The sequence below is a fragment of the Gobius niger genome, assembly GCF_951799975.1.
Source record: "Gobius niger genome assembly, chromosome: 11".
Classification (NCBI taxonomy): domain Eukaryota; kingdom Metazoa; phylum Chordata; class Actinopteri; order Gobiiformes; family Gobiidae; genus Gobius; species Gobius niger.
The window spans coordinates 17,034,721-17,053,398 of NC_136862.1; the positions used below are offsets into that span (position 1 = coordinate 17,034,721).

The 18,678-nt window shown below is 39.9% G+C and overlaps 1 protein-coding gene across 1 annotated transcript; it reads left to right on the forward strand.

Annotated features, from left to right (window-relative positions):
- The first annotated feature begins 72 nt into the window (after positions 1 to 72).
- On the forward strand, positions 73 to 18,037 carry ubash3ba (ubiquitin associated and SH3 domain containing Ba). Its single transcript, XM_079566190.1, has 14 exons — positions 73 to 657; positions 11,101 to 11,154; positions 11,246 to 11,432; positions 13,051 to 13,249; positions 13,339 to 13,508; positions 13,966 to 14,174; positions 14,578 to 14,722; positions 14,838 to 14,958; positions 15,041 to 15,163; positions 15,250 to 15,342; positions 15,738 to 15,882; positions 15,969 to 16,075; positions 16,181 to 16,290; positions 17,159 to 18,037. Exons 1-14 carry the CDS (start codon positions 530 to 532, stop codon positions 17,294 to 17,296), a joined length of 1,929 nt encoding a protein of 642 aa, XP_079422316.1. The 5' UTR covers positions 73 to 529; the 3' UTR covers positions 17,297 to 18,037.
- The last annotated feature ends 641 nt before the right edge of the window (positions 18,038 to 18,678 follow it).

Sequence of the window (18,678 nt, forward strand, 5' to 3'; positions counted from 1 at the left end):
CCTTAATTCTGTTGAAATAGTCATTTCATCAAGGTTTCATACAGATCGGGCCTGTGTAACCAAACAAACTATTATCTGTAAAACGAGTGTTTGTGGCGGTGTGCTGTCCCTTTAAAGAGGAAGGGGGCAGCGCAGGAGCGCTGAAGCCTTTTCCAGGCTGTAGTTGCGCCTGATTGACAGACTCCATTCATAAATAACACATCGCGTAGAAGGGAATGACACATTCGTGCTCTCCGCGGAGCGTGTGCCAGAGGCGAGCAGGAGTCCGACATGTTCGCCTCGACTGTGGGCTGAGCGGACAGCAGTGACTGCTGCCCATGGCTGACCTCCTGCCTTTAGGTCTGACTTCATCAGGAGGCTGCTCTCGCCAACTCGAAGCATCGGAGCAAAGCTGGGTTTGGTGTTTCTATGCTCTTCCGCCTAACACGAATCATTCTGCGTTAACCAGGCTTCCGCTCGCATCTCTTTTCACTAAATGAGCGCACAGCAGAGCGGCAGAGGAGCGGACATACCGATGGAGCATTGAGTTATGGCAGCCAAAGAGGACCTGTATGCCAAAGTGACCCCACGGAGACAGCGTCAGACCCGGCCGAGCACCATCAAACACGGATCTACTTTGGACGTGCTGCTGTCCATGGGCTTCCCCAGGACCAGGGCGTGAGTACAGTTGCACTGACTGTCTGAGTCTGTAGCAGAGCCCTACCGCTCATCAGGGTATCTGACACCATCGTTTAAGGTTCTTCTGAGGGCTTTTGGCGAAATTCAATTGTAATACTTTATGAGCAAATTGTAACAAAGCAAAAAAATAAATACAAGACCAAGTCTTTTACAGACCAGTGTTAACAATTATATAACCTAGTGTTATTACATTATTACAAAGCTTTGTCAGCACTTGTATGCTTTATTTGATGATTCACCTGCCTTTATAACAATGGCTGACCTTGTTGCTTGATATTCTTGTCAAACCACTACATTGAAGTTATTATTCATTCACTTACATATGGTGGTGGTAAGTTGACATTAGCCACAGCTGCCTTGGTGCTGCCAATCTGCGCTAATGGCCCTTCCAACCACGGGAGCCACCGCCAGTTACTCACACATCACATTCATACAGGCAAGGAGGGTGAAGTGTCTTGCCCAAGAACACAGCAACAGCAAACACCAGTTGGAGCCTGGATCTGTACCATTAATTATTGACTCCGTGGACAAATTCTCAACCCCAAGTGAGCCTTTGTCAGCCCAAACTCAACACTTGTTTCCGTTCATACTTTGAATGCAGTGGTTGATTATGTAACGTTTAACTATTGGGCCAAAATGCTTGTGTCCTTAAAATCACCATGTTGCTACCTTTCTTCTTCATTAAGAAAGCTCACCTCACAGACTCATAACCCCAAGCTCCCAATGTAGCAATTATGCACCATCAGATTCTTTGTATTCTGTAGACACCAGGGCCAGTTTTTCATTCACTCATGAGCTATAATTACTCCCTTTGTGTCAGTGTCATCGCGTATAACCTGGTAATACCTTGATTATTACTCATCTTCCGAACCGTAGCTAATTGGAGGTCTGTTGCAACTCACCTGCATCACTGCCTTGTAGATTACAATGTAGCATTTCAAACAGGAAAGCAAAGTTATTAATTTTACTCCACATGTGTCTTTCCTTGCTTCAGTTTTCAGTCTCTGTACAGCTCTAATCGTCTGTTCTTTGATCGGCAGCATGCAGCGCTGCCTCCGATGAACTCCGCGGATAACTTTGCGCTGGTTGCATTATCTCATCTATTATTAACCCAAGACTAAAACATATTGGCTTTATTGAGATTGTGAAAACATAATAAAGCATACTAATTTGTCACTTCAGGCATATCACCGTGAGCTATATTTTACTTTGCCCCAGAATTTGTGAGACAGGGAAAAGTATCTTCAGAATAGCTGCACCGAACAAAGGCTTTATTCATAATTGGAAACATTAATCATCGGTGTCAAGCTTTTTTGTTCTAATTGGGGGATTTTGTGCTGAGTCACCAGGAGTGGACTGTAATCAGATCGGAGCAGGAGGACAGTGGTCTCCTCTGCTGACGCTGAATGATGATCGGAAGCAGCGTCTGAAACTGATCCGACTGTGGGATTTGACTGATTCATGATTTCACTTCCTTCCAGGTTTTTCAGTTTGAGCATAGTATGTTATTGGATAGATTTCCAGCAGTAGATGTGACTGTTCCGGTTTGAAATAGGGCTGTACATGAGCAAGAACCTGGAAAGTGTCATTAGCCACACAATGCTGGAAATCAGTGGTTCTCAAACTTTTCACTCCAAGTACCACCTCGTAATATGTTTGAAATAGCACCAGATCTAGGTCAAGATCAAACTGGGTCTGAGCCGTGTCTAAAATAGTCCTAAATTAGTCTGAATTATGCCTGCACTGGGTATAAACGAGAAAAATACAGAAATAAATGTATTACAGAAGAGAGAAAGAAAATGATATCTAATCAAAATGAATCTGAAACTGCAGATGACCCACAGTCCCACCAGTGCATGTGCTGCAGCTTAAAAACACTGCTGTTCATCATTGGTCTAGTTTTTACTAAGAGCTTGCATCAATTGTGATAATATATTGTAGATTACTGTATTTTATTGATCAATTTTGATTTATAAAAATAAGTAAATTAAACATGATAATGATATTAATAATTGATAAAAATCATAGATCTAAATGACTAAAATGTAATGAAAGTATTGACCAATACACTTTTCATTATTATGTACATTTCTTTTCTTTGTGTGATAAAAAGGACAACGTTTTACTTAGTCCTCTTTTTCACCTTTATGACCAGGAAACTCTTTGAAGGGAAAAGAATCAGACTCTTTGTCCTTTCTGTTTTTCTACTTTAAAACTTCCTGGTTGTTTTTTTGTCTGGTTAAATATTAATCTTATTTTTTATTTCATTACGTTTCCTGACCTTTTCTGACTTCCTCTTTCATGCCGTCTCCTGAGAGATGCATTCCCTGAGGACACATTTATTTTATTCATTATTTTATTATAATTATAGGACAGCGCTTCTTAATCTTAACCAACAGTGCAACTTTATGATACGTTAGAATTAACCAAAAGGCTAGTTTTCGTCTGTAGCCCTTTACCAGATGTACAGATTGCAATCTACAAAAAAGTTCAGGGTTAAAAATAAAGCATTATATTACATAGTAGCAGCAGGATAGTCCAACAGTGAAGCAGACGAGCTAATAGGCAAAGGATGAATGACAGTGACAGTGCAGCAGCGAACAATAAAAAGCAGGACGGTATCAACAAAAAGACTAAAACACGCATACACCACAGAAATGTGTGTAGAAGTCACCTCTGTCCAAGCTCGTGATCTTTCTCACAGTCATACGAGGATACAGACCCTCTTAAAACTGTAAGGAAGTGAGCCAGCACAGTTGGCTAACTCTTTTGAGGCTGCATCACAGCGCAGAACACTGTGCGGTTATCGAACTGCGCCTCGAGACCAAGAGAATGGATTTAATCTGTGATTGTATCGGACATAAGGTGCTATGTGGTTTGAAGAAGCACGAGAGAAATATACACAAGCGACTTCTTTTATTACGACTAAGCAATTTCTCATTGACACATGGTATACTTTTATACTATAACATTAAAAACATTGCAAACTTGAACTGAAAGATATTTATGAAGGATGTGGCATCAAGTCATCAACTGGGCGAATCATCACAACCAAATGAAGTTCTTGAAATATTTGATTTAGTCTTTTGACAAATTCATAGTTTTGCAATGATTGTAAACATTGTAAATCTTGCAAGATATAGTACCTTTCAGCCTTAATAAACGGTAAAATAGAATATATTTAAGAATATCCCTGCCTGAAAATGATGTTTTTAGTAAGATTTAGAGAAGGCCAAGGGACCATCATGTGATATTATAGACTAATTGCTCCAATGTGTAAGATATTCAGGTGCCCTATGGGTTCCCATTTGAATTTCTATGTCCACCGTTGGTTTTAATTAAAGGGGATAGATGCAAGTTTGTGATTTTATACTCACTACTGCCATCTCAGGTCATTTTTTATTTATTGGTTTATTTGGTCGGGACAGTGCATGTTTATGAACATTCATGGGTCTCATGCATGTAAACAAGCCACACCGGATTGTAGCCTTGGGCTAATTTCCATCCGTCGCCCCCCATGCGCACTCACAAACACCCTGTCATACATCCTGGCCTATTGTACATGTTTTTAGTGGTAGGGGAAACCGGAGTACCTGGAGGAAACCTACGCAGACACGGGGAGAACATGCAAACTCCATACAGAAAGGCCCCGTGGGGGAATCGAACCCGGACCTTCTAGTTGTGAAGCACGAGTGCTAACCACTGTGCTAACTGCAGCTTCTATATTAAGCTCGTGCATGACGGCACTTCGGACCTGAATTAACACCTTTTTGAGTGACAGTGCAGGATTTTAGAGGCAGTTGTGGTGAACAGGTCTGGGCTCATTCTACACATTAGGACATTGCTGGAACATGTAGGGGGAGGAAAATACATAATTTTAACATTTTTAAACTGCATAGTCCCTTTAAATATGCATAAGATCGATGTGTCTTTTTTCTCCATATTTAATAAGACTTGTGTTGCATGATGGGATGATAATTATGCATGTTGTATTTTTTTAATCTGATAGAACTGTAAGCTAATCACAGTTGCTTATCATTCATTCTGCATTTTAAGCAAACCGCTTAGAAATTTAGCTATTTTTATCTTTTAAAATGTTGCGTCACACCCTGTGGTTTTAGCAATTCCCGTTAGCTCTCTGTGGTTTAAAAAAAAAAAGTGAGAAAGGCAAATTAGATGAGCAGTTTGTGATTAAAACAGGTTCATATACATTGCATTAGAAACATCTGACCTTAAGTATTGTTCCCTCCTTTATGGCTTTACTGCAGTTGCTCGAGCTGTCGTAAACATATGCACATGCCCAAATAACAATGTAGGTGCTCAAAGTACTAGCTCTTTGTCCTGGCCTGACTTGTTAGATCTTTCAAAATATACCTTAAAGCACTTTTAATATGTAGACCATAGACCGCAAAGGAAAACCTGTGTCCACGTGATGCTGTTGTGTCTGGCATTGCAGTGCATAAGAACAAACCCTGTATTTGAGACGGGCCAGAGGAAGTCGCCCATTTCCGGAAGTTTAGCTTCTGACATTTAGTTACCGCGCTGTTGAAATGTGGTTTTAAGGCTGCTGAGGCAGGAGTTCAACAGCACTGACAAAAAAAGCAAAAGATTCAGTAGTTTATTTTGCCAGTCCCTTGAAAAGTTACTTTATAATCCAAGATTTGAGCTCAGTTTGTAGATTATAGAAAAGTTCAGCATAGTATTTGCACTGTATTTATAGTATTGTACACTTTTATATAAAACACTTAATTGTGATGCTCATTCACTACATGGACCCACTACGAGACAGCACATACAACAAGTGTATTTTAATGATTAAGAAATGATTCAGAAATGTATTTGAAACATTGGCACATTTTGATTTGGTCAGTTTGACAGTCCAAAGCAGTGTTTCCATAAATTAAATGAGTAATGAACTGTTCAATGTACAGTCATTGATGATCGAAATGTTAACATTAGATGTGGCAGAGTAGCTCTATTGCACACAATAAGTCACTGTTAGTCTGAACTATGATTTTATTGACCTTTATACGTTTTATGTTCTATTCTTTTATTCCCCTCAGTGTTTGAACAAAACCTCACAATGGCTTAAAATGCTATTGTGGTTTGCAAAAGGCATGATAAACGATCTTACTGTCTGAAACCTGATTCTTATCACTTTGTATCATGTATCTACTTCGATTGACGTTGAATATGAAGGTGGCAGATGCATTATTATTATTTGCTGTGATGTGTTGGGCTGTCCCATCAGTGTTGTATGTCGGACACTTCCTCTGCTGGAGCTCCACAGGGAACAGTCTGAGGCGAGGAGCCTCAGTTCTTAGTGCGATAAGTGCTCAGAAATGAGCGTGTTCACAGGCCGCCTGTAAACAGGAAACGTTGAATTGCCCAGAGAGCTGACTCAGGGAGCGGCCCCTGGGAGTTAGTTCACATCAGTTTATATGGGGCGACACAGTTCCCGTTTTTTTATGTTTCTTTGAGGCTTTTCCTGACTTTAACTCCGGAGGAAATTAAATTAAATCACATTAAAGCAAGAGGCAGAGAGAACTTCAGAAAACATCTGAGAGTGCAGAGCATATTTACACATGAAAACCAAAAGCACTGCTGTCAAAACATCCAGCGCACAGGCAGAAAAGTTTATCAGCCGCAGAGTCACTGAATATACACAACTGTGCCACATGTGGCGGAAATGAAAAACCTGTTTCCAATAGTGCATGTGGCAGTGGTTCCTGTAAAAATAACATGCCCTTCTGCTTTTTATGCAAACATCTCTGCTGTTTTGTCGCCATACCTAATGTGGCCTTAAGAGAGTATGTCTCAGTGCTCTCTAACCCTTTTCATCTACACCGAGCTGTGAACAGGAAACGCCATTTATAAATAACTTTGGGTTTTACTCAGAGCAAAGGGAAGCCCTGTGGGTCACACGCACAGCTTTGGCAGCTTGTCTTTAAACTCTAAGAGATAAAAGGATTAGAATTACAATATAAAACAACAATAGAAGCACTTTCTTTTTTCATGTTGTGTATAAGATATGATGTATTCTTATAAAACTCACATTCTTGCAACCTTTCTGTATCTCAAGCAGGCAATCCTATGTTGGTTTGTTTGCTTGAGTGGATTTTCTTGCTGCCACATCTGTCTGTAATCCCATGCCTGCTTAGAAACAATCTCTATTTCACTGCTGCACTTTCAACTTTCAGGTAAGGCCGATGAATTTGACAAGTGCAGTCAAGAACTATCAAAGCTGCAGCTGGCACTTTGTAGATGGTGTTATGTATAGAACAGTCGTTGTATTGATATTGAGCTCATTCATAACTGATGCTCCCATACATTTGTTGTTTTCCTGCAAGATTGGTTAAATTTTAATCCTGTTTGAGTGTATGAAACCTTCTAACCCTGTAGTTAATATCTCTACAAACATGTCTTATAGTGATTACAGTAAATATTTTTTATCTCAATAGGTCTGTGTAGGTCTGTGTGAAGTCCACATGTTGGTCAGTGTGTCCGCCCTGTCACGCTGCCCCAGGGTCTGAGGACTCCAGCAGATCTAGGTCTCATTCAGTGGGGCAAATGTAAAAATAGCCCTCTGAATGTCAATGCATGAGTGGCACAGTCTACACTAAACCCTGGTACAAATACACTGCGTTCCAAATTATTATGCAAATTGTACTTTTGTGTCAAAAAGGTAAAAAAATAATAATAATAATGAAACTCATGGATGGTATCGTGTCTCGGGGCTCTATGAATCACTGACATTAATCTCAGAGACCTGGGATGATTAGTTGTCAGGTTAAGCCCAGTTAAGGGAAAAACGACTGAAAAAGGGTGTTCCACTTTATTATGCAGATCATCATTTTCAAGCAATATGGGAAAGAAAAAGGATCTCTCTGCTGATGAAAAGCGTGAAATAGTTGAATGCCTTGGTCTAGGTATGAAAACCTTCGATATTTCATGAAATATTAGGCGTAATCATCATACAGATAAGAGATTTGTGGATGATTCAGACACACGGGTTTGTGCAGATAAAGGCACAATATGGACGGTTTCTGCCAGACAAACACATCAGATTATTGGAACAGATGCTACAAAGCAGCATTCAGGTATTTGAAGCTGCTGGTGCCTCTGGAGTCTCCCGAACATCAAGGTGTAGGACCCTCCAGAGGCTGCAGTTGTGCATAAACCTTCTATCCGGGCCTCCCCTAAACTGTTCATTGAATGCTGAAGAACAGAAACTCACTGATCACTGATGAGTGCCGTGTAGCCCTGGATGGTCAGATCAATGGAGTAGTGGATGGTGGTGAATGGCCACAATGTCCCAACAAGGCTGTGACGTCAGTAAAGAGGTAGCGGAGTCATGTTTTGGGCCAGAATCATGGTGAGAGAGCTGGTCGGCCCCTTTAGGCCCTTTTAGGCTCCCTGAAGGTGTGAAAATGACCTTTGAAAAATATTTGGTTTCTGACTGGCAACTGTCTTCTATGCTACAAAAAGAAGAGCCGTGCTTTCCCGAACAAGATCATCTTCAGGCATGACAACGCACCATGTCATACTGTAAAGAATACCTCTGCATCACCGGCTGCTATGGGCATAAAAGGAGAGAAACTCATGATGTGGACCCCATCCTTTCCTGACCTCAACCCTGTTGAGAACCTTTGGAGCCTCAACAAAAAAAACTTCTATTAGGGTGGGAGGCAGTTTTCATCCAAACAGCAGCTCTGGGAGGCTATTCTAACATCCTGCAAAGAAATCCAAGCAGAAACTGTCCAAAAACTCACAATTTTAATGGATTTAAGAATTTTGAAGCTGCTATCACACAAGGGCTCCTACGGTAAAATATAACTTGACCTGTTAATATTTTTTTGATTGAAATAGCTTTTGATTTCAGTAAATATGACCTCCTAGTGCAACAAATTCAACAAATGACCATTTTCAGTTAATTACAAGCTTTAAAATGTATTGAAACGATGAGTTGCATAATAATTTGGAACAGTGGATTTTGAGGTTTTTACTATATTTATTTTTGAATAAAATACTGTTATCATTGGGAGATTTTTTCCACCACATTTAAATGATCCTCTACCAGTTAAAGACTTGAAAATGATGCTGACTCTCATTTGAGTTGACAATTTAGAAAATTTTAGAAAAATGTCATTTGCATAATAATTTGGAACGCAGTGTAGATAAATTATGCTCGACTAATGAAACTCTACTGCTGCTGTTTTTAATTTAGCTGAGCACAACAGTGACAAGCATCATGGTCATGGGTGACCACAGTGACAGTGGTGTTTGTCTAATAGGACAAGGAGGAAGTGAAATAAAAGCTTTCTTTTGTTTGAGCCAATGTAGACAATGGGAGATTCATTTCCCCAGACACAAGACAGTGCTCTCTGTAAAGTTTCTGTTGAAGAATAGAGAGAGGAGATGGTAGTGCGTGGATCATAATCAAATGGCTATATGTCACATGCTGTGAAGGCAATGCACATATAAGAGAATGATGGGCTTATTATAAGAAAAGTACTTGGTTAATCAAGTATTTATCTTTGTTAAGCTTTAACGGATGTAGCAAGCCATTCAAAGGCAGGAGAGTTTCCAGTTTTGTGGACAGCGCTCTCATTTTTTGCAATTAAAGCCCGAACTCCTAACCTTCAATGACCTCAAAAGTCAATCTTCATGACCGGAGGAGATAATGATTAGCATTCACATTCAACTGTGCTGTATCCTTTGTGCTTATTTTAATAGAATAGAAATCTTTAGTGTTTTGAGTGTCTTAGTGCCAACATAGCCTCTTAAATACTAAGACAACTTATTTTACTTGTTTGGCAGCCTTTATTATTATTATAGAGGCGATATAGATAATGGTGCCACGCAATCACATTAAATTAGCAAATCACAAAGACTTGTATTATTTAGGCAATACTATACCTATTGGCAATGACAAATATAAAAAGTTCTTCTTACATTAAAACCCTGCTAACCCTGTAGTTTACACCTCTACGAAAAGCGAAATGCTTGTGCTTCTTACATTAGTTTAGCTGTTCATATTGCTGTTTCGTTTATATGGCTGATTATGCTTATGATGTGCACACACAGTAAACTGAATCTTGATCTGAAAATATAGATTGCAAATCTAATCACAAGCGCATACACATTTTTCCAAAATCCGACAACCCCAATGTGTTCAGAAGATCATTGTTACTGGGCTATGACTCTAATGATCATAACGTTCTCTAATCTAGAATATGAGTTTGTGTAGAAAAGTGTTTTAAGTTCTTTAAAGCTGATGTGCCTGCATTCTCAGTTGTAGATTTGGTTCACTCCTGATGGCCCTAAGGAGGCAGCATAATTCTGTTCTGGGTCAGCCTACATTATTAGCTGTTTGAAAGAAATTAGGGAGATTTTGTGTAATAAGCCATGTAATGAGTTTGACTACAAAACCTGATGGGAAAGATAAATTTATAAGTGCGTTGACACAATTGTTGTATAACAGCAGCATGAATTCATGGCTGGTTGTCTGGATTTTTCCACCTCAAATCTATAACAAATTAAACTTTAATTTAAACATTTACAATCTTTCTGTTTTTACAATAAAATGTAAGGAGATGTGATGAAATTTGCAATACAACCCAAAAGGAAAATTGGGAACAGGTGTCAAGACTGGCTCAACTCCTGGACAAAAAGACAGGAAACGAATGGGCGGTTCACACCAATATTTGTATTTGTACAGACCATTCTCAGTCTCTGTCATTTTGGTTTGCAAATCAGCTGTTTAGAACTCGACCCACCTCTACAGTGGTTGATTTGTTCATTCATTTGAAGTTCCTTTTTGTTTGTATTTGAATAGGCACAGCAACAAACAGCTGATTGCCAACCAAAAGTCACATGACAGAGAATGTCAAGTGATGACGTCATCGCTCTACGTCCGGATCCAATGGAGCTTTTAGCCCTATTCACTACAATGGGATTTTGCTGATTTTAACCTCCTGTAGAGCCAACTACAAGGCTCTTTTTAAACATCTGATCACACAGAAATATGACTTTTACTCTGGATTTTCTTGAGTAATGCTTTTGTGACATTAATTATCAATTTTTTTTTCTATACACAATGAAGGGTTAGTTTTTATATGAAAATATGTTCATTTTGCCTTGAGAAATGTTGAGATATATTTCTGCAGATTCAGATAAAGTTGCGTTTTATTTTTTGCTGTGTTGTGTATGGACTGTCAACTGTTTGGACCTGGAAGTAGATTATTGTTGTTAACAAATGTATACTGTGCATATGCGGTGTTGTTATTTTTGCAAATTTAAATAATAATAATGTTCCTATAATCATAAATAGCATCTAGAAGAGGGACTATTTATTAATATTTTGTGGCTCAACTTTTCTCTTTCTTCTTTCAATCTAGCATGCATTTTTTATTGTTGCAGATTAAAAGCTCTGGTCTCAACAGGAGGAAAAAATGTCCAGGCAGCTTGTGACTGGTGAGGTCATGGTTCATTTTCAGTATGCAGCAACAACATGCATCTACAGTATTTTCTCTAATGACTCTTATGATTCGTTTGTTTGGTGAAGGCTCTTCTCTCACGTGGACGACCCGTTCCTGGATGACCCTTTGCCCAGAGAGTATGTGCTGTACCTCCGGCCGAGTGGACCACTGCTGCAGCAGCTCTCTCTGTTCTGGCAACAGTCTAGAGTGGCCTGCGGAAAGAACAAGGCGCACAACATCTTCCCCCACATCACCCTCTGCCAGTTCTTCATGGTCAGTGCACGCGGGGTCATCCATATTGCAGGCTTTTATGGGCTAGTAATTGTAGCGTCGGTGTCAGTATTTCACTTTCAGTGTAGTCAATACAAAATGGAATACTGATTTTGGTTGGGTCTGCATCCACTGCTTTCTTACATTGTTGTGCTGTTTTTGAACATTCATCAAAGTTTAAAGCTGCTCTAAGCGATCCTGTTTTGCCGGTCCGGCACCAATGCATTACCAATAAGCTCCTCTAGATGCGCTACCATGTCCACCGCACTAGCAAACTGTAGAAGAAGACCAGCGCTGCACCTCGCACCTCCCTAACCCGTTTATTATAACAGATCCAAGCTGTCACCTCACAGCGCTTAGGGCAGCTTTAAGTCTGTAGTACATTTCACTCATTAAAGGGGCTGGATGCAAGTTGGCCATTTTATTCTCACTACTGCCACCTCAGGCCATATGTGTAACTGCACCTTCTATATTAAGCTCGTGCATGACAGCACTTCGGACCCGAAGTGACACCTTTTGGAGTGACAGTGCAGGATTTTATAAGTTGTTGTGGTGAACAGGTCTGGGTTCCTTCTACACATTAGGACATGTCTGGAACATGTAGGGGGAGGAAGATTTTAACATTTTTAAACACTCTATACACTCCCTTTAACCCACAGCCTGTTTATGCACCTGAGTGTTGTTTTTCTCAAACTGTGGTACTTGAGCTTCTTCAGGTGATGCTCTGGGTCAATCTTTGACTTTACTTAGTTTAATTAGAGATCATTTAATTTATGCTATAGTAATGTATTTAAAGCAGTACTAAGTAACGTGTTTACCTTAATAAATCCGTTTCGTAGTCCCTGTGGGGGTAATACAAGTGTTTATGGGATGATTGGAGGGTCTTTCATCTCCCCCTGGTGTCTCTGGCCAGAAAACCATGTTTGCAACTTGACTGCCCCCGGTGCGGAGAAAGCAATACACACTAATGTAATCACGAAGAAGAAGCTAACATGCTAACGGGCAAAGCTAACTGCGGGCTAACGTCACTTTAAACAGTATTTACAGCCAAGTTTGAGTGAAAAAAAATATTTCCATTGTATAATTGGATGCACAGTAACCCTCCCTCCCTTCGCCTTTTCTGTCAGCGTAGTATTTGCTCTCCAAGACAATTAATAAGTAAAAAAATCGTAACTTGCTACTACACCTGCAGTTGCGCTTATGGCCTCTAGGGGGAAGAGTTACTTAGTACTGCTTTAAGGTGAGGCATGGTTTACACCTAGTTTGATAATTTTGTCAAATGTAGGTTTATTTTAAACCCGGTTATACTTGATTTGATCTTGATTTAGGCCTTGTGGTGCATACATGGTCAAATATTTTGTGAGGTTTAGTTTAATCTTTATTTAAGGGACAATGAACAGAGACATTAAGCTCATAGAGATGTTCTGCACCAGATTAAAGCTAAAGAGCTAGTTTTCATCCGTAGTCCCGGTATTTGGTGTTTAAAGTTAGAGAACTGTTAGAATAAAAATAATAATAATTTTAGTATCAGACCTGCAAGGCCCACTGTTCATCTATGCATTTGAGTGTATACTACAAATATTACTCCCCTCGCCGTAATGTTGTCTTTGTCCCTCCCCAGTGTCCCGATGCAAAGGTGGAAGCCCTGGTAGATGCCCTGCAGAGCACGGTGGCCAAGTGGAAGGGGCGGATCCCAGTGCCTCTGCCTCTGGAGCTTTACACTTCCTCAACGTTTATCGGCCTTTTTGTTGAGGAGCAGGTCGCGGAGGTGTTGAAAAGCTTTGCAGCCGATTTCGCCACCGAAGCAACAGCGAAAGCAGGTTTGGACACTTGAGATTTGTTCAAGTCTTCGCAGTGTAAAGTGCAATGACCTGACCATGTGTCTGTTTTTTTGTTTTTTTTTACTCAGATGCTCACATTGAACCTCACAAAAAGCAACTTCATGTCACGCTGGCGTATCACTTCCAAACAAACCATCTGCCGATTTTAGAGAAGCTGGCCAAGGAAATTGATGCATCTTCAGGCTGTGACTGGTTAGCTGTGCTGTTCTCCAGGGACATTCGGTTTGCAAATCACGAGGTATGCCAACTGTTTTTGTTTAACATCCTGGGTTTAAAGTAGAGCCGCACAATATATCACCAAATTATCTTTATTGCTATATCAGGTGACACAAAATTCACATCGCAAGAAAGCAAGAAAATATTGCGAGAACATTTTTATTTCTCTACAGGATCTAAATCACAAAGCGTTAACTTAAATTATTTTTTCATTTGACTAGGAATCAAATGAAATCAAAATGCCCGAGTGAACAGCCAAAGGTGATCAAAGACAATTTTTTAACTAAGTGTCACATACCAATGTGATCAAATAAGCCTTTAGCGTGGCCAAACAGTGGCAGGTCTATACTTTGTCAAAATGGTCAAATAAAACATCATTATAGAGTTTGGGATATAAATTGAACATTACCAAAGAAACCCGCCATCTTAAATGTGAACAATAACCAGTTTTTTACATTTTACATGTTCTCCTTGCAAAGACCCTACAAGTGATGTACCCATACGTGCCTCAGAACGACGATGAGTTAGAGCTGGCGCCGGGAGACTTTATCTTCATGTCTCCGGTGGAGCAGAGCACTGCCAGTGAGGGCTGGGTCTATGGCACTTCTCTGGGCACTGGATTGTCCGGTCTTCTGCCTGAAAACTATGTGAGCCGAGCGGATGAGTCTGATACCTGGGTTGTCCATGGGTAAGCAACTCACGGTGCATTATTTTGTAATTATGGGACTGTTTCGCCCACCTCTCTCTGCACTTTTGTATGCTTTACAGTTATTTCTTGAGCCACTTAGACCTGATCAGGACTGCCTAGTGAAGAGATTCAGACATTTTTGCATTTCTTTGGGTTGATTTGGGGAAATTGAAGCACCTGAAGGAAACCCACCCAGACACAGGGAAAACATTGAAATTCCACACAGTCCTCCACGGTGCCACCTGTGCAATATATATTTTTTCTTCAGTAAATGATTTGACAAGAATTTAATTTTAATTTTTGTGGACACATAGATTATGCTCTGGGAACAGCCAACAAAGACAATCTGACTATAATTTCTTGAAGTATAAAAACACTAACATTTGGTCGTTCTGATCGACAGTTCTCACTCCATCCACAACTGTGCCTCTCCGCTGACCTCTGGTAGGAGTGTGGGTGGATTATTACTTGATGGACAGCTTAATGACAGTCTGCTAGACAGCCTCATTGATACTCCCAGCCTTTCTGGCCTCTGTCCTCCAATGCAGGTACAGTATATAGTGTTGCTCCACCAATACGTTCACTGTGGATATTTAGATCGTCAAGACTGCAAGCATCAGAGTACCGGTAATGTAATTTCTCTTCTTCATGTATATGTTTCAGGTGTCAAGGTCAACCTTACAGCCTTGCTCGTCAAAGAGGAGGCTGTTTGTGTGTCGACATGGTGAGAGGATGGATGTGGTGTTCGGGAAGCACTGGATATCTCAGTGTTTTGACTCTAAAGGTATTAAACCAGTGAATCAGTATTGTAATCAGTATTGTAAATGCATATATGCATTTGTTGTTTAAATTAACTGTTCTCTTAGGTCATTATATCCGCTCAAATCTCAACATGCCAACCAGTTTGCCATCAAGAAGTGGTTGTCACAGAGACTATGACAAAGATTGCCCAATAACTGTGTTTGGGTCAACGCAAGCTCGACTTGTGGGTATGTAATAAACAACAATATTTGATGCAGTTATTTGGCTGTTCAAATGCCAAACTTGAGAAAGAAAATATTGCTTTTATTTTCAGGTGAAGCCCTTTTGGAAAGCAATACAGTCATAGACTTTGTTTACAGCTCTCCTTCTCTTCGTTGCATCCAGACTGCTCAGCACATTCTCCAGGGTAATGCACTTATTGTATCATTCTCCTGTTCCAACCACCGCGTGTGTGACCATCCTGATACAATACAGCCCTGCTATAGGCACAGATCTCTACACCAGTGGTTCCCAGCCTTTTTTGTGTTGCGGACCCCCTGGACCCTTTATTGGTAGTCTGCATACCCCCTGTCGCAAATTATTGAGTGTTTGACTCTTTATTAGTAAAAAGACAATGTTGTGTGTTCTAAATAAAGCTAAACAGCAAGGAAAAAAACAAACAAAAAACCCAGTGGCAGAAAAAGGAAACATACAGATACAGGTTACATACAGAAATAGTAAATTGTGTATTTAATTGAGGAGACCCGTTGATTTTGATTATGTTTTATATTCATTCCTGACCATTATTCTTTTTAATGGAAGGTCTCCAACAGGACGGCAAGATCAAAATCCGAGTGGAGCCAGGATTGTTTGAATGGACCAAGTGGGTTTCAGGCACATGCTTACCTGCCTGGATCCCCCCGTCTGAACTGGTCACTGCTAATCTCAGTTTGGATACAACATACAGGTACTCAAAGGCCAACAATATACATGACACATTTATATCTACTTTTTCTGTACACTAACCCCTACAATAAATCTTTCTGACCGTAGACCTCATTTTCCAGTTAGCAAGTTAACAGTGTCCGAATCCTATGACACGTACATCAGCCGGAGCTTCCAAGTGACGCGCGAGATTCTGTCTGAGTGCAAAACCCTGGGTAAGATCATGCTGAGCAGTGTCACCTCACTCTTAAAATGCCCTACATCTATTATTGAGAGCATTGTGGCTAATGATGACACACTGGTCTCCGTATCTCACACAGGAAACACAGTCCTGATTGTCGCTCATGCTTCGTCCCTTGAGGCTTGCACTCGCCAAATGCAAGGTCTAAGTCCTCAAAACGCCAAAGATTTTGTTCAAGTTGTTCGAAAGGTTTGTGTGCCTTCTTATCCACGGGGCTTTTAACTTGCAATATTATGCTTTTCTGGCTTTCAAGTATGCTTTTGGAAACTTACACCTTGATATTCCACATGTTATGTATGCAAAAGTGGTTCAATGTTTGTAAGATGCGCTCTTTGTAGTTTAGAACTTTTACATCATATGGAATGTTTTTATAATTGTGAATATGTCAACATTACAATTGTTATCAGTAAAACCAAGATCAGCCTTATGCAGACACATGCTAAGGGTTGCCATATTGATGCAAAGTCATGTGACACCCATCAATCGCACAGTGATTGGTGAGTGATACAACGGCACCAGTATGACGTCACCCAGTCAGTTGAACATGACCAGGAAGTGATGCTTGTTGAATTCAACCGATTACGACGTGATTATAAAACATTTCCCCCTCAAAAAAACGTGCATACCTTACCTTTAAGCACAAACGTCAGAGCTTTCAGAATGCCTGGACTTATCCTAGAGGGGAGTCAAGCATTTTACCTATATCTAAAAACAAGTGCTGCCAGGTACATGAGTCTCAGTGGAGGCAATCTTGAGTGCTTAAATGATCAGAATATGTTCAGTGAAGGTGTATGGTGTAAAAAAAATAGCACCAAGTCATCAGCAGTATTTTGAAGGCACAATATGCAGAATAACTCAGACATGCATGAACGGACTAAAACACAACTCCAGATATGTTATGCACAAGGGATCAGCATTGTAGCATGATTAAAAATATGTGGAAAAGCCAGTTTAGCAGACAAGGAACTCTTGTTAAAGCCTCTTTTCTTTATCCCCTGCTTATATCTGGACATCGCTCACTGTTCAACACATCTGTCTCCTCCTTGTCCCTGTGCAGATTCCTTACTTGGGCTTTTGTGCTTGCGAAGAGTTGGGAGAAACGGGAGTGTGGCAGCTGGTCGACCCACCCATTTTGCCTCTGACACATGGACCTAATCACAGCTTCAACTGGAGGGAAATGTTGATGCAGGAATGAAGGATTTGGATCTACTGCTTAATATACAACTCGAACTGCTATAGCTCTTGCCAAACTACCAAAAAAACTGCAAGAAATACATAATGACTCCTGGCGCTAAGAAGCAGCGGCGGCAAATTAATTTAGACACGATGCTCAGGAACAATGTTTTAAGTGGAGAAGGTAGCAAAGATGAGCTACAGAGATGATGGCCATGATTTTTTTTTATTCCTTGTGGGCACATGACTCCAAAAAAGTATTTCTTGATTGTATTTAAATGTTCTGACTCAAGAAGGTGAGGTGTAAGTTTTCCCTTGCCCCACCTCTCACTGTGACATGAAATGAAAATTGAAAACCACAGATTTTTTTCCACTGTGTAGCTCCGTCCCTCTTGGAAAAAGACACAAAAACAGTAAATATTGACAATCCAGTTGAGTAATACCAACATTCATTGTTTCTGGTGCTCAAGTGGATCGTAATTTATATGTGAATGTCATATTTGCATATATATCCCCCTTTTTTTTTGTTTTATTTATGCCCATATATTCACACAATGACCCTATTGTCACTTCTCAGACTTGAGTCAACATTAATCACAGCTTTTCGGATTCTGAATGCATTATATTTGGTTCTGTATAATTATTTAATTGTTTACTTACTGTGTTTTAAATTTAGAACGTTGTATTTATGGTTTTAACAACAAATAAAAGATTGTAATTATTATATAAGCAAGCATATCATTGCTCAATGTAAACAAATTAATATTGCTGACTGAGTTTTTTTTTTTTTTTCGTTTCTAAGGTGTTTGTTTTGCAAGAAAATAAAAAAGTGGCACGTTTGAGCGATTTAATTTTTTACACATTGATCATTTATTTTGGTCGTGAAAAATACTTATAACATAGACGAAACTTCATGTATAAAAAAAAAAAAAAAAAAAAAGTATATATTCACTGCGCATGCTCAGCCCGTGGAGGCCTCGTGTCACGGTCGCCTAGGTCGCCTGAACATGGCCTAACCGTCAACTCAACTGTCTTTAAAAGGTATCTAAGATGATGAAAATGTGTGTGTTTAATGTTAAACATGTAAAATAGTACTGTATTGTATTTCCCCCCCCCTTCAGAAGACACACAGAGCAGAGATGCATGTTCAAGTTAGCATCGCTACACACAACAGGTGGGTTTTATTTCCATGTTTTTTCCTCATAGATATTAGATGGACGTTTTTCTTGATAAAACGCCATGAAGAACAAGCGATTATACAGTGCATAGTTCAATTTATTGCTCAAAAATATTTAGGCCTTAAATACGTTTGTTTTTCTTCTCTGGCTACAATTTCATCATCATCAAAAATTGTCCCACGACTGCATCTATTTCTATGTGACCCCTGGGCCCTGCCTCAAGTGA

What these genes read in the sequence shown, in the direction of transcription:
- ubash3ba (XM_079566190.1), top strand. Translation starts at nt 530, where the DNA reads ATGGCAGCCAAAGAGGACCTGTATGCCAAAGTGACCCCACGGAGACAG. An exon ending in GATACCTGGGTTGTCCATGG is followed by an intron (nt 14,175 to 14,577) that starts GTAAGCAACTCA and finishes TCTGATCGACAG; the next exon opens with TTCTCACTCCATCCACAACT. An exon ending in TGCTCAGCACATTCTCCAGG is followed by an intron (nt 15,343 to 15,737) that starts GTAATGCACTTA and finishes TTTTAATGGAAG; the next exon opens with GTCTCCAACAGGACGGCAAG.